Genomic DNA, 15,469 nt, shown 5'->3' on the forward strand with positions numbered 1-15,469 from the left:
CTAAAAATTTTATCTGCCTCTGGCTGCCTGTGAAAGCTGACAGGAGAAAGAGACAGTAGGACCCAGAGGAAGCCGGCACGGGTCGGGAGAAAAGCCAGCCCAGCCCTGCCCCCCCACCCCCACCCACCCAGAAGTGTCTGCCTGGGGCAGCTTTCCCTGCACACAGCATCACATGGCCCCTGGCTGTATCACTGTACCGCAGGAGCAGGGGGCCGCACTGGTACCCCAGGGCCAGGAGGGACGGAAGGGTGTGTGTGCATGCGCATGTGTGTGTGGTCATAGGGCGAGTCCCGCAAGCACCCTCTACCATACACACACACCCACACCCCTTCACACACCCCAACCATGCTCCCCCACCCCACTTATACACACACCCACATACTCCCTCACCCCACAGCCACACCCCACACCCCCACAAACCTATACTCACTCCCCTATGTCCCCCACACTCCTGCAGTTTACAAGAGTAAGACTTCACTTTAAACTATTGTGTGATCACTTCTATGTACTACACAAACGCATGTAAATCAGGATAAAAATATTTTTTGAAATCAAATCAATGAATGTTGAAGATGTTCATTTACAACATAATTTGGTATTTTATTACAAAACTCCTTGCTGAAAGGAGTATTTCTGGGGGCAAGAGGAGGGGCTTCTGGTGTCAAAGGTCAGGGGCTAGGGGTGTAGGACTTCCTATACCAAGATGGCAACAAGGAGGCGGGGCACCTGTCAAGGGGCAGGGCTACCCATGTGACCCTTGACAGCTTGCCAAAACTCGTTAAGTGGCCCTCCGCCTGAAATAATTGCCCGCCCCTGTTAGGATCTGCTGTATAGGGTTTGAATCTGTACCTGGGAAAGGGGAAGGAGGGGATTAATGCCTCTGCCTTTCAACTCCTTTCATAAAAGTTTTAGGCTGACAGGGGGGGTGACTGACCATTTTGCAGAGAGAGAATGGGGACCTTTGCAAGGTTTATTACCCATTATAGGCTGTTGTTGGGAATTTTCTGATTGTTATCAAGTCATTCACTAATGGGTACCTTGCACTACTGTCTCTCTCCCTACAGAGAGTTAACTTAGTTCATACATTACTTCCATGTGGTAAGTTGGTCACAATCCCTTGTCCCCCTCACTTACCTGATATTTAAACAGAGTCCAAAATTTACAGCCCAAAACTACAACATAGCAATTGCCAGGCATAGTAGGAAAAGAAAAAAATGCTCACAGGCCTGGCTACATCAGAGAAGAAGCCTAAGGCAGCTGAAGAATGGAGAGCGTCTATAAACTGTGTGTTGACCTGGATAGGAGGCACATTTCCCTGGTCAAGCACACCACAGCATTACCAAGCAAGTCCAAACACTGATGCCACAAGGAAGGCAGTGGGCATAGTAAAATAAATTAGAGATGCTAATAGACAATGTTTGGATTGAGACAGACACAAAAGAAGGTCTCCACCATACCACTTACGCAGGCTTTCCACCACTCCCTAAATTGTACCCCACTTTTGGTTCTGCGGCAGGTCTATCCTCAAAAGGGCCAGCAGTATTCAACACCAGCCTCCAGTTATACTCCATCATAGCCAGTGGTACCAATCATGATTTCCACCAGTACCTCACCAGGGTCAGGCCCATCCTGCCCTGGCCCCTGAGCAACATACCTCAGTCCTCAACAATGCCACAACAGGATAAGGGGTAACCCCAGCAGCCGCTGGGTATGGATAAATGTACACTTGGAGCAGCTTCAAAAATGGGGGAAAAGGAACTGTATACTTCTAAGCAACAGCCCTCCACTGACCCCGTTTTGAAGCCGATACAAATATGTTCGTCCACATGCTCCATCAATACCCTACCAGGGCTAAGGTTATGCACCACAGCCCCACAGAACCACTCCCTAGCCCAAGGGCTACCTCACAGGGCACCTAGGAACACCACCTCCTGGTAAGGCTTACCCACCCAGCCCAACACCACAGAACCCCCTAACAAAGGGGGTACATCCTCATACTCCTGTGCGGGCCGGGAGCAGTCCAAGGCCCTTTTTTCGCGCGGCGGGCTGTGGCCAGCAGCCCAGACACGCCGAGTCAGGGAAGGCAGGCGGCACGCTAGAATTAGGCACAGACGCTTAATGGTTGATTTAAGATTGTTTACTTACACCGTAGATGGTCGCGGTGTAGGCTGAAAAGAATTCCAGGAAAACTTTGCTTAAGTCCCAGTTTAAGGACTCAGACAGAGCTCTGGATTCACTCACACGAAGTTTGCTAGGCTCCGTGGAACTTGCGTGCAGGGAGCGGTACGTCGAGGGATTAGGCGGCGACAGGGAGAGGCGAGAGGCTGATCAGACCCCTGTAGCCTTCTTGATATACACGCTGGGTCCAATAGGCTCCACAGCGCTTAGAGATCTTCACGAGACGTGAAGTCTCCTCCTCCTGATGTTCATGGAGTCCTCCAACTTGGGCGGAAACCACTCAAGCCTTTTATACGGCTAGCAAACCAATCGCTAGCCGCCACGTAGGAATAATTTAGAACTGACCAATAGTGGGGCACGAATCTGAATACAAATGGCGGGAACTCCTTGCAACGTGCATTTCTGTGTTGCAACGAAGAAATGCACCCTGCAAAGAAAGCTACAAGTGGCGGGAAATAATTCAGCAGTGCCGAAGCGCACACAAACAAAAAACACCCTTGGGTTGTGACAACTCCAAACTCTCACTCTCCTGGGCAAGCTTTTCATTTCCCCACTTTTTATGCATAAAGCTTTCTCTTGTCCTTATGGCAATACCAGGCACAAGGTCTGATCTATCCCCCACGGGCAATCCCAGACTTATCTCAGCCCTTTCTTTAGCTAAACTGCAGCAATCTGCAGTGGTCTCTGGGGCTCAAAAGGGATGTCAGGATCTCTGCTCTTCACCTTCTTACCTTCGCAGGTCTGTTACAGCATCTGCTCCAGAGCCTTTTGAAAGACATCAGCTTGGAGGGGCTCTGTAGAGTGCTGAAGCACTCCAGAGAACAGGATTGGAAAAATTTCATATGAATGTCTGCTCTCACACTGTGCGTGAAAAATGCCTAGCAATTCTAAATTGAAGCATTTTTTTGTACATCATGAGTTTTTTCCTACAAGTGGAACATTAAAAGGAATTTCTAAGGCTTTAGTTGATTTTGAATACACAATGATTTTGTCAGATTAGCAGACAGTACAGTGATAATGGAGTTATCTATTGAAGTTTAATAGTTTGAGGCAATAGTCTATGCAGGTTAGTATGCTAAAAGGTTTGCAAGTTAGTGTAAATGTGAGAAAATATCTTATCACTCTTTTTCCCAGTTTTAGTAATCCTCATTTTAAGGACACCTCAGTTTGAAAAAAAAAAAATGGCCATATGCACCAGCCTTAAAAGACAGAGAGTACATCTCAGTACAGCACTCTGGTAATGGGCCAGACAATTTCAAATAATAAAATAAAACAAAGATGAGCAGAGGAAGAGGAGTTTCCTATGACGGTCTAAATCCAGGGGTGTCAAATATATAGCCTGCAGGCCAGATTTAGCCCATGGATCTGTTCTGTCTGGCCTGTTAGGCTACTGGTGTGGCTAAGGGAGTGGAGATGCCCACCCCAAAGGAGTACGTCTTGGGGCAAGGGGAGGGACTTCTGGTGGCAAAATGTCAGGGGCTGGGGCAGGAATTCTGGTCCAAAGATGGAGACTGGGGAGTGGGGCACCTGTCAAGGGGCAGGGCTACCCTTGCTGTCCTCAACAGCTCACCAAAATGCATTAAGCAGCCCTCCAGCCAAAATAATTCCCCAACCCCTGAATTACAGCATACACATCTAAATGAGCACTTCATAAACCTTTGGAAATACCAGGAATAACAACAATACTATATATAAACACCTAATTATGTTCTTGTATTCTGGCTAGATTACACAGGTTTTTATTGTTGAGTTACATTTATCAAACAGTTGAATGTCTGAATAGCTTTCGGCCAATAATCTTTTCAGTCAATCATGTAATATTGTTTTTTGCTTCGACCCCTCTTCTTACCACAACTTCTTCATTTTTTGCAATCCTTGGAACTGAAATCAGACGAAATTGATTTCGTTTTACTGCATCATTCCCATCAAATATTTTTAATGTTTGTTTACCTAGAAAAAACAAAAAAGTATTACATTCCAACAACATTTAACCTAATCAGATCACATTAAAGTGCATTCAAACAGTGAGTGGACAATGTAACTATTAAACACCAGCATTTGACCCATTAAGCAACTTAATTTACTGTATTTTCTCTCATAAAACACGCATCTTTTCCCAAAAAGAGAGTCCCCCATAATTGGAGTATGCACCTCAGGCAGGAAAAATGTTTTCTTCACTGGAAAAGAAGCATGCCTGAAGACACCATTCAAGCTATGCAGCTACCAAAATGATTGCTGCTTATGTCCAGCTCAGCCAGCTGAAGGAGTGGCATCCTATGTTAACCCTCTCACAGTTGTAGCTACTGGATGAGCACTGTAGCTTGTGCCTGAAGTAGTAAGTGAGCAGCTGGTAGTATCTTGATGTGGCTTGTGATGTGGAAACAACACTTTAGTTATTTATATAAGTTCCTGTGAATACTTACACCAAAAAACCAAGTCTTGATACTGCCCTTGAAAAGGTCTGGGGCCTAACTTTGTGTGACACATTAAGTCTTCCTGGGAACATGGAGTGTCCAGAAAGTGTGGCATCTGAGACAGTCTGGGTCAGGCAGCAGAAGCTTTCTGCCACACAAAGAAGTTCCTGCTGCCTAACCAAGCTATCTCCTGGGATGCTATACCTCCTGGACATACTATGCTTCCCAGGAAAATGTACTTCATATCACACAGGTGGCTATGACTCTGGAAAAATGTTTGTTTCTCCTCCTGGGAACTAAGATATTTTTTCTGGAAACTTTGATGACCCTAATTTAGTGAAGGAAGGGCTTAAAATAACCTGAACTCTCAGAATATGGGAGTAAATTAAGCATACAAGTTATAATTTTTAAAAATAATTGTTTTCCTCACATGCTTTTCAATTAAATTTAAAATCTAATAAAAAGAATAACACATCAAATAGCAATTTGATGCATACAGATACCTTTCCAATGGTTAAGGAGTCAGGGTGATTTCAGATACAGGTCTCAACAAAACTGAAACAATACTGAAACGTTTATACTACAAGGGAATATGCAATTATAAAAAAAAGAAAACATTTTTTAAAGAGTCAGTTAAGTATACTTCTCTGGCACTGTTCTTTTGTTGGGAGAAATCTAGAGGTTTCCAAACAATGGTACATGCCAATGGTACACGCCAATGGTACACGGCATTGAAACCTCAACCTCTCTCTAGAGAAGACAGTTGAAAATGTCACTGGGGGACATTTCATAGAAATTCAAGTCTTCAAATGGAGCAGTGCCAAACAAGGCTACTCTACAGCCAGCCTCTGATTTGGAACTCTCCATGTTAGCCGGTCAGCTGACAAGCATATGGACAAGAAGTACAGACTTCTACCAAAGGAAGCACTCGCACTCAGCTCCTTCCACCTTAGTGGCGATGGCAGCCTATGGAAAAAGAATCAGGAAACAATAGCTTTGCACTGAAAGAAGTGTCATAGACATTTGGACCTCTTCAGCAAGAGAGCTTACTCGTTGGCAAGTTTATGGTTCTATATCAGAAACTATTAAGACTTATTGGATCAGAACATTTTCAAAATATATGACTGTTGCCACAAACCCACCCCACTTTGAAGGTTTGTGGGGTGTTGTGAATGTTTTCTTGCATTTTGTGGTACTGATAAGGCATGCGTAGTCTTGAAGGCAGCCCGTTCTAGAGTGTAACCATTTAAGTTGCTGGTATCACTGTATAGATTACGTTATGCCATACACATTTCTTTATGATTTTGGAATTTACGGATGCATGTTTGAGAACAACTGCCACTCCCAGACCCAGGCAGAAGGAAACATTATTGGGCTGAGTATGCAAGGCACTGTCTGCCTCTAATAGGGAAATCAGCTCCTTTAAAGCAAAAGCATCTGAAAGAAATGGCCCACCAGCCAGAGAATACTCTGTGCCTCAGGGAAACCAGAAATTTCTGGAGGATTTTAGTGACTCATGAGAATGCTGACAGGGAGGAGAATGGTTTGGAGGTACTTTATGGGCTATCTGTAAAGTGGCCTGCATCTCAGGCTTCAGAGGTTCCCAATCGGGGCTTTCAGAATCAGCAGGAGGTCTAAACTCTGGAAATACTGGTAGGACTCAGAAGGGCTAGAGTATATCCAGATGAAAGGGTATGAAACTTTACTTGTCTGGTGTTTGTATCTCCAAACTGGTAGTCAGTTTTTCTTGCATAATTCTTTTCTCCTACATAATAAATCCCTTTGTTATTTGTCTCCTTACTGGTTGCTTGTGGAATGAGCAATCTCTGGACAAGTGATATTCCAGGCTAGCCCATTCTACAGAGAGGGAGGCCTAAAATGTATTTTACAACCCAAAGGGAAGGCTACGTAAAGCTGGCAGAGATTCTCCTGCTGCATCTGTGAGGTCTGGCATATGGGCAGCGGATCTGAGGCTTGCAGGAACAAGGAGCTATCCCAGGGAAAACCTCAGTCTGTTCCTTGGGACAAACAGTGGGGAAAAAAACTTGGGGCTCTGGGGTCATCCTACAGACAGGTTTGAGACATCTGTTTTGCCAGGATCATTGACATGCTTCCCTCTACTTCCACCGTCTTCTTCGTATTTCACATATCAGAAAAAACTTATCCAAAATGGCCTTGAATTTGTTTTGATGCTGCAGATAAGGCATTGCCTTTCATAGCCACTGCTATAAATATGAAACAAGCATTATGACCCAAGCTAGTCAATTCTGGGCTCCTGAAGGGCCCAGACCTCAATGGAAGACCTGTCTTTTGAGGGCACAAAACAGCGTAGATCCAAAGGAGGTAAGACCCTTTACTCACTAAAGGACTCTAGGACTATGCTGTTCTCTCCTAGAGCCTATTCAGGCTCTTCAAGACAAAACCCCTGTTTTAGATTCACAGGCACCTTCCAACAAAGCCACTGTTTTCTCTTTACACCTGCTGCCTCGATTACTTCATGCTAGTATCAGGCTCCAAGGAAAGACATCAACACTGCAGACACTTGTTCCAGGGCTTCACACCCTGCCTCCCATCATGATCAGTTAAGAAAGCAGGAGTTTTGAGAGAGATAAGAAACTCTAATTTTGTCAGCGTACCACAGAACTCAATACAACCTGTTAAACACCCTAAGTCACAGCTAAAAGTATGCAAACTAGTTAAAAGCTAGTTTTGGTATCTCTGCTCTGCAATTACTATTTTGATTGCAGTGTAGATAGAACCTAAAAATCACAAAATGTACAAGGCCACTCTTCCTTAATGAATCTTCCTTTGGACATCAAGAATGGAGAGGAAATACAACCATTATTCTCCCTGCAATAATGATAACATAACTTGAAGCTAAAGGCATATAACTCTTTATTATGATAACATATACTTTAGGATCGTCTCTAAGAATTGAACTTATGGACAAACTTTTTGGAAATATAGTATAAACAATTATATGTGCCAAGATTAAATAATTTAAACAGATTTTTCATTTGAGCTGTCCTTAACTCTATCAGATTATCTAACATTATCAGATGCTTTACTGTCAGAGAGGATCTTCAGAAATCCTTAGAAACTGCTCCTGAATATTCTGCTTCTCAAGATAATGTATGGCTGAATGTGATCTGCTCTGATTAGATCTGAAATCTTATCTTCCTCTTAAATACCATTTTAAAGATCGGTAACAATGCCCTGAGTTCAAGGATATTTATTAGACAAGGTTCTTTGGTAACTGTGATATCTTTTATTAAACCAACTAAATAGCTAGAAAATTGTTCTTTCAAAGCTTTCAGGCACAAACACCCTTATTTGGTTCTATATTTAGTGGTTAGTGTGATGCCTTCCTTAAAATAATGAAATAATCTGCTATATCAAATAAATCCAGTTTATACAATGAAATCCTGTAACATTTTGGTATTGCCCATTTTATAAGGAAGAATAACTGATTACAAAATTATAACCTGATGAAATACTTAACTGTTCTACCTCATTTCCAGCAGATGAAGAGAATTAAATGTAAACAAAGGAATTAAAAGAACAGTTAACTTTGTTTTGCAGAATGCCTTGAGGTCCAATTGTCTCTTCTATTCTGACTTGTACCTGAAAATTTTTATGAAAAAGCACTCTTTTGTTTGGGGGAGGTGGGAAGGAAGGGGAAAGCAGCACACTTTTCTAAAAAAAAAAAAAAAAAAAAAAAGGTGACCAGAAAAAGGTTTACTATACAGTTACAAAAACTTCTTCTCTAAAATAACTAAGGCCTATGTCCTGAAAGAGATCCAACGCATCCACTTGGATGCTAAGGCTTGAAACAATACCGCTGGGGGGGGGGGGGGGGGTCATCTTGATATTATATACCTTTCTTTTACTCAAGTAGTCATTTGGGAAAATATTTTTTTTTTGTCATTTCCACCCCCCCCAACCCCCCAAATCTCTCCCTCCTCTCCCCTCCCCCAACACACAAACCCACAATGGGGAGGAGAGGGAAGATCTTGTATAATCTGTATTCAAATTTCTCTTCTGGAAAATAACTGTGATTAAAAATGAGGTTCTTGGCCTTCCTCTCTCTGATTTTAAAAGGGAGATTCAATTGTGAATGATGTTGAAACATTACTGTTTAACTTCAATATTTTAACAGAGTTACTTTTATAATGAAACTACCACACTAACAATGTTAGCCTTGAACCCTTTAAATATTTAATCTTTTGATAAAACTATACCATAATTTCACCAAAGTACCAAACAGAACTTTCTCCTTTTCAGAGGCCCTTCTAGTTTTTCTGCTAATGGGCTTTTTGAGAGACTGAAAAAAAGAGGACAAAGTTCAATTGTGGGCATGATGCACCAAATCATGCAACTTGATTGATGACAGGTGAGTTTCTTTGGGATAAGCTACATAGTATTTAGTGAAACCTTGCGTTTTAAGGATCTCATTATTAGGGACAGCTCTTGAATTCTTAACTCTTTCAAAAGAAATCAAAACATCTTGAAAAAGAGTCTATTAATAAGGTGTGGAAAGTTTATCTCTGAAAAATAATCAGGAAGCCTAATCCAATAGTATTAGCAGCATTTACACTTTTGAAAAACATGCTTCTAAGCAGATCCATGGGAGGGTGCACTCAGCAGCACTCCTTTAACAGTGTAGCTCATTTGTAGCTCACCAGGTGGGGGCTACTAGGAGTGGCTGCATGAGGTGCTGCACTCTGTGGCAGGAGCACCCTGCAGGTCTCTGTTCCCTGGTTCCTTCCCCCAGGTTTCCTTCCAATGAGCCCTGGGGCTCCAGCTGTGGAGAGTGGCTATTCTGGTTTAGCTGGAGTAGGCAGCATAGGGGGGTAATCCCTCCTTTCTAGCACCCACACCCAGTCAGTGGGGAACACATGCAGGGACTGGGCAGGGAGCACACGTTGGAAGAGGGGACCTTTTCATTGCTGCCGCTGTCCCCAGCTGAGTCCAGACCTGTATGCAGTCACACACTGTGGCTCCCAGCTCAATCAGGGCATGAGTCACTAGGGGCTTCCCCTTGTAGCAGAGGACAGAGGTAGGTGGGTCCCCCTTCCATGCCCAGAGGGGAGCTGTACAGGAGGAAGGGGGAAATGGGAGGGTACAGAAGGTGTCAATGAATGCCAAGGGGAGGGGGTACACAGAGTAGGGTGAGGGACAGAGGAAGTCGTACCTGCTTCAGGGATGCACACAAAAAAATCCCCCGTAATTGCTGCTATAGCCCAACCTGCCTGCTGGTTACATCCCCTGCACTCCCCTTTTCAAAATCCTAGTTCTGCCCATTAACCCTCATATTGATAAAGAATGACAACTGCAGTGGAATTTTTCATTACCCACTATGCACTGACTGCTCTAGTATCTCTCCTTCTACTGTACAAAAAAACAAGGACAGAAAAATTAGTAAGACTGGTCATCATTACTGCTACCATTCAATAACACAGCAGGCAGCAATAACAGTGACCAGAATTATACATGTTTCACCCTGTTGGCTCTGAGGTCAAGGGGAAAGGAGGGAGGAAAACCTCTTTCCTCATATCACCCTGCTTTTTTATATATACAAACTGTGGGGCCCATCACTAACAGGCATTTACTTCCTTGCATGAGACTGTCTGTCTGAAGCTCCCGTAAATGTAAAGGATTTTGGGACCACAAAGCTGTGAGCTGCCATTGTTCCACACTGGTGACTGCAATCACCCTGATCCTTCTCTAGTGGTTCCTGTAATTTTTCCATGTTTCTGCCATGAGCAGAACTGCAGAGTTCAACTGGAACAATATCTGAACTAGTTTAATCTGAAACCATCTGACCAGCATCATTTAGGAACAATCAGCATATATAGCTGTACATAAGGACCTGTAACAGAACTACTGCTCTACGAAAAGGACAGCTTTCTTTTTCAAGCTGCTCCTCATGGGACACCCAACATCTGCTTTATGTATCCTGGAAACTTCCACATCGACTTGCAGATTTTCAGTGAAGACCTCATCATTTCTGTCTGCCAGCAGATTCAAGATTTACATAAGCAAAGTGCAGAGGCAACTTATTGGTGCCTTTCCATAGTCAGATTATAACCTTCACCAAAATGAGTTGGAGCATTGGGACAGAATACCCTGCAAGGAGCTCTGAAGAATTCACCCTACTCCAGAAATTGTTCATGGATCCAAAAATGAGAATCCCAGAAACAGAAACCCATATTACTGGGGCCAATCACTAGCTAGCTCAAGCAGAATCTAATGCTGTGTATCCTTACAGACTGACACAATGCTAAGAGTTCTTAATAAGCTATTTTAATTTTGAGAATTATGGAGGATCTCCCCTCTGGGGATTGTTTAGGGTTGGCAAGCCGGTCAAGTGACCGATCAAATACTGACCGATCAAATCCTGTCAATTGACTGTGTATTTTTTGGCTGATCAAAGATTATAGAAATTTTACAAGAAAACTAAATTTGTTGTAGTTTTCTTGACAGAAAAAGGATTTAAATTTTTTTTTTACATTTCTTAAAAGAAAATGTGTGCTTTTTCTCTATATTATTTGGATCTATCAGCAATTTTTTAACAATTTTTGACCGATATTTGATCGGTCAAATACCCAACGCTAGGATTGTTACATATATGCACAATATCAAACCAGAAATGATCATTTCAATCATTAATGCCTACTAATACCTTGTGGGAGAACACTAGAATCACTCTTCCAATTTTTTCCACAAATCACAGCAGGAAAAGTGTCATTTTTTTGGATGGATTGAATTGATTTCTGCTATGTTAAAATACATGCATTTCAGTGGAAACATTTTATTTATAGCACAATTAAAGATTCCTTACATTATTGATAAAAGACTAATTGTTATCATCACCTGTTCCTTGTTTTATTAGTACAAATTTTACAAGAAAAGCAAAGCAAAACAAAACATTGAAATTTAGATTTCAATATTTTCAACTTTCCTTGGATAGTATGTAAAAAGGTAAATTGTACTGGACTAGTAATTTCAATCAAGCAATCTTGGTTATCAGGATAGACATCTCACTCCCTTGAGAACCACTGATAAAAAACCCCAGCAACCTCCATCAGTAAGCAAAAATTAAAACCAGCATACATATGATTATGCCACTTCAAGGAACCACTAAAGAAGTGCAAGTTTAGTAGACAAACCACAGCTGTTTAGTTTGGTTTTATAAGAAAGCTTGCAATGTGTCAACTTCCTTATAATCATCAACACAGGGTAAAAGTCTAAAAGCATGATATAAAGCTAACTGGGGAAATATGGACATATGTCAAAGCATTTTCAGATGAAACAGTCAAAATAGCAAATTCCTCAACAGTCTGATTTTGAAAAAATATCTGAGCTTGGCAGGGCGGGGGGGAAGGGACCTGCAAAGCTGTTTCTATTTTGTTTTGTTTTTTAATTACCTCTACCTTTTTACATTAAGTCTATTTATGTAACTATATGCAACTATCTATGGGAGATGAGCATAATTACCTTGTTGGTTTTATTCTGCTTCATTCTTTTAAACTAACTAACAAAATCTGGGCTTCCATAAAATGAGAGAGACTGATAATACTGAATCCAGAACAGTCAATAGTTAAAAAGAATTCTACTACTAAGTTGCCAGGATAATTAGTTCTGACAAATACAACTATATTTATTCTTGCCTGAATGGACTTTAGAATTCATCTCGTACCCTCAGCCAGATTTGAACCCAGGTATCCATAGATGATAGTACCTTATAGAAGTGTGCTTGCTACCTACCTTCAAATCCAGCACTAAACAGTACTAGCTCATTAAATACATCATTTCTTAATTGTTACACTAAATGAGAGACTACTAGCTAGGTATAAAGAAATATACTTTCAGAAATATTTTCCTAATATAGTGACTTTCAGAAAACTTCTTTGAAGAAAGGTGACACTAGGACTGGAGATGTTAATGAATACAAACATCCCCTTCCCATTAGTGCTCCACTAGAGGGTAGAAAACAGTTCTATTCAATATCACTGTTTAAACATGAATATACATTGACCTAAAACTAGTATTCAAAGATCTCTACATAGTAGTAAAACAAAACAAAAAACCTACCCCCCCCCAGTATCTAATCAAACATGAACTTTAGTTATGCATAAGCTTACTCATGGGAAAATATTAGGTTTAAGTTTTTTTTTTTAAATAAAAGGCAACACCAAGCCAACACCCACCACTTGAATTCATCTTACTTGAATCTGTTGAAATTTGGGCATCTTTTGCTGATCCTTGTGTTAAGCCATCAACATCATCATCTTCATCTGTAGAAAGAAAAGTTTTAGGAAACATTTCCTTTCAATTTGATTTCTCCAAATAAACCTCTCCTCCTCTCCTCCCCCTACAAAAACTTTAATCTTATTTTTAAATGTTTTCATGCACGATCATCAGAAGCAACAACATTCAAAAGAGCATACGGACCAACAATGACCCCATTTCCTTTTCTAGTAATTAAAAACAACAGGAAAACATATAAACATAAATTTAAAAATCTGGGAGGTTTTTTGTTTTTTGGGGGGTTTGTTTGTTGTTTTTTTGTTTTTTTTTTTACAGATAACTATACTGTAGGCCAGTGGTCTCTAACCTTTTTAAGTAGGAGATTACCTTTGGCATTTAAAAGCAACCCAAGATCTACCATGCGCTGCTACCACGCCCCCCCCATCCAGCAGGTAAGTCTGTGGGGAAGGAAGGGTGGGGGGAGCAGATCAAGGCAGAGGGAGAAAAGATTATTTGAGGGCACGCCTCCCCAGAAGATAAGTCCCACCTGGCTGGGGCCCCACTCAATTTACCCCTGTTCCTGCCTCTACAACAGGCAGTGGAAGCTAGGGATGATCCCCAAGGAGAACTATACAATAGTGGCCAGCACTTGTAGGGAAATGATCAAGAAAACCAAGGTGGCGACTGAGTTTAGGTTAGCCAGGGGAGTTCAAGGGCAATAAGAAGTCCTCCTTTAGGTATGTAGGCAGTAGAAGGAAAACAAATAGAAGCATGCAACCCCTGCTTAACGCCTCAGGACAGCTGGTAACCAACGTTCAGGAAAAAACTGAACTCCTAAACGCCCACTCTGTATTTCACTGGACCAAGGGGAAAGACAAGCGAGATAAGGCTCATAGGGGGCATACCAGGAATGACAGCCTCCCCACTGTGGATGCTGAGTGGGCACAATACCAACTAGAAAACTAAACATTTATAAGTCATGAGGACCAGATGGACTCCATCCGAGAGTGTTGAAGGAGCTGGCTGAGGTCGTCATGGAACCCCTAGCAAAGCTGTTTCAGAATTCATGGCGTACAGGGGAAATCCCTGAGGATTGGAAGAGGGCCAACATTATGCCCATCTTCAAGAATGGGAAGAGGGAGGACCTGGACATCTATAGACCAATCAGTCTAACCTCCATCCCAGGGAAAATCCTGGAAAAGCTCATTTAAGAATCTGTGTGTGATACGCTTGCAGAAGGTAAGATTCTGAACGACAGCCAGCACGGCTTTGTTGCGGGTAGGTCTTGTTTTATCAATCTCACCTTCTACAACCAGGTCTCTCGCCACTTGGACATGGGAGACAAGGTAGACATTATATACCTAGACTACCAAAAGGCTTTTGATTTAGTATCCCATGATATCCTTGTGGGAAAACTGGAAGATTGGGGGCTCAGCTGCTCAACAGTTCAATGGGTGGGAAACTGGCTACAGGGTAGGACCCAGAGAGTTCTCATGAACAGATCTGTGTCATCCTGGTCCAAAGTGGTCAGTAGTGTCCCTCAGGGGTCTGTGCTTTGACCAGTGCTTTTCAACATCAGTGATTTGGATGGGGAAGTGAAAAGCTCACTGGCCAAGTTCACAGATGACACCAAGTTATGGGTCCGTGTGGTCACGTCAGAAGATAGGTTGCAGATACAGGGAGACCTGGCCAGGCTTGAGAGTTGGGCAGATCAGAACCAGAAGAAGTTTAACACTTCCAAGTGTAAGGTGCTCCATCTGGGGGCAAACAACCCCCAACATCCATACAGACTTGGTGGTGACAGCTTGACTTGCACCATCGCCCAAAAGGACCTAGGGGTAGTGATTGACCATTGCATGAATATAAGCCATCAGTGTGAGGCAGTGGTCAGCAGGGCAAACAACATGCTGGCATACTTCAACCAATGCATCTCGTGTAAAACTAAGGAAGTGATACTCCTGCTGTACTCGGCACTAGTGAGATCACAGTTGGAATACTGCGTCCAGTTCAGGGCACTGCACTTCAATAAGGACATGGAAAAGCTTGAGAGGGTCCAGAGAACAGCCACCTGTATGATAAGGGACTTGCATGGCAAGCCATACGAGGAAAGGCCAAGGGACCTGGGCCTCTTTAGCCTAAAGAAGAGAAGGTTGAGAGGCGACTTGATAGTAGCTTACCGCTATATCAGAGGAGTGCATTAGAAGCTTGGTGAACAACTGTTCACTAGGGCACACCTAGGGAAGACCAGGACCGATGGATACAAACTCCTGGAAGACCACTTCAGACTTAATACCAGGAAAATCTCCTTCAGAGTCAGGGTGACCAGACTATGGAATTAACTCCCTCCAGAGGTGGTGCAGTCACCTACCCTGGAGGTTTTCAAGAGAAGACTGGACAGTCACCTCGCTGGGGTCACCTAACCCCAGTTGTCTTCCTGCCTAGAGCAGGGGGTGGAGGGGGCTGGACCTGATGATCTGCAAGGTCCCTTCCAGCCCCTAACAATCTATAAAACACTGTCCCTCACCGCGGGGGCCTCGATCTAACCCCTGCCCCTTCCCTCACCCACAGACTAACCTGCTGGGCTGCAGCACGAGCGTGCATGCACATGGGCACTCAGCCCCCCC

General features: G+C 42.8%; 1 protein-coding gene across 2 annotated transcripts in view; it reads right to left on the reverse strand.

The window, feature by feature from the left end:
- The window catches only part of DGKQ (diacylglycerol kinase theta), a 149,417-nt gene that overhangs the window by 61,786 nt on the left and 72,162 nt on the right, over positions 1 to 15,469 (reverse strand). For both annotated transcript variants that reach the window (XM_019490650.2, XM_059724538.1), the window contains exons 7-8: positions 12,824 to 12,892; positions 4,028 to 4,128 (exon numbers count right to left, since the gene is read on the reverse strand). In XM_019490650.2, coding sequence (XP_019346195.1) covers positions 4,028 to 4,128; positions 12,824 to 12,892 — 170 coding nt within the window. The remainder of the gene's footprint in view (positions 1 to 4,027; positions 4,129 to 12,823; positions 12,893 to 15,469) is intronic.

This window comes from Alligator mississippiensis, chromosome 3 (assembly GCF_030867095.1).
Source record: "Alligator mississippiensis isolate rAllMis1 chromosome 3, rAllMis1, whole genome shotgun sequence".
NCBI classification, from domain to species: domain Eukaryota; kingdom Metazoa; phylum Chordata; order Crocodylia; family Alligatoridae; genus Alligator; species Alligator mississippiensis.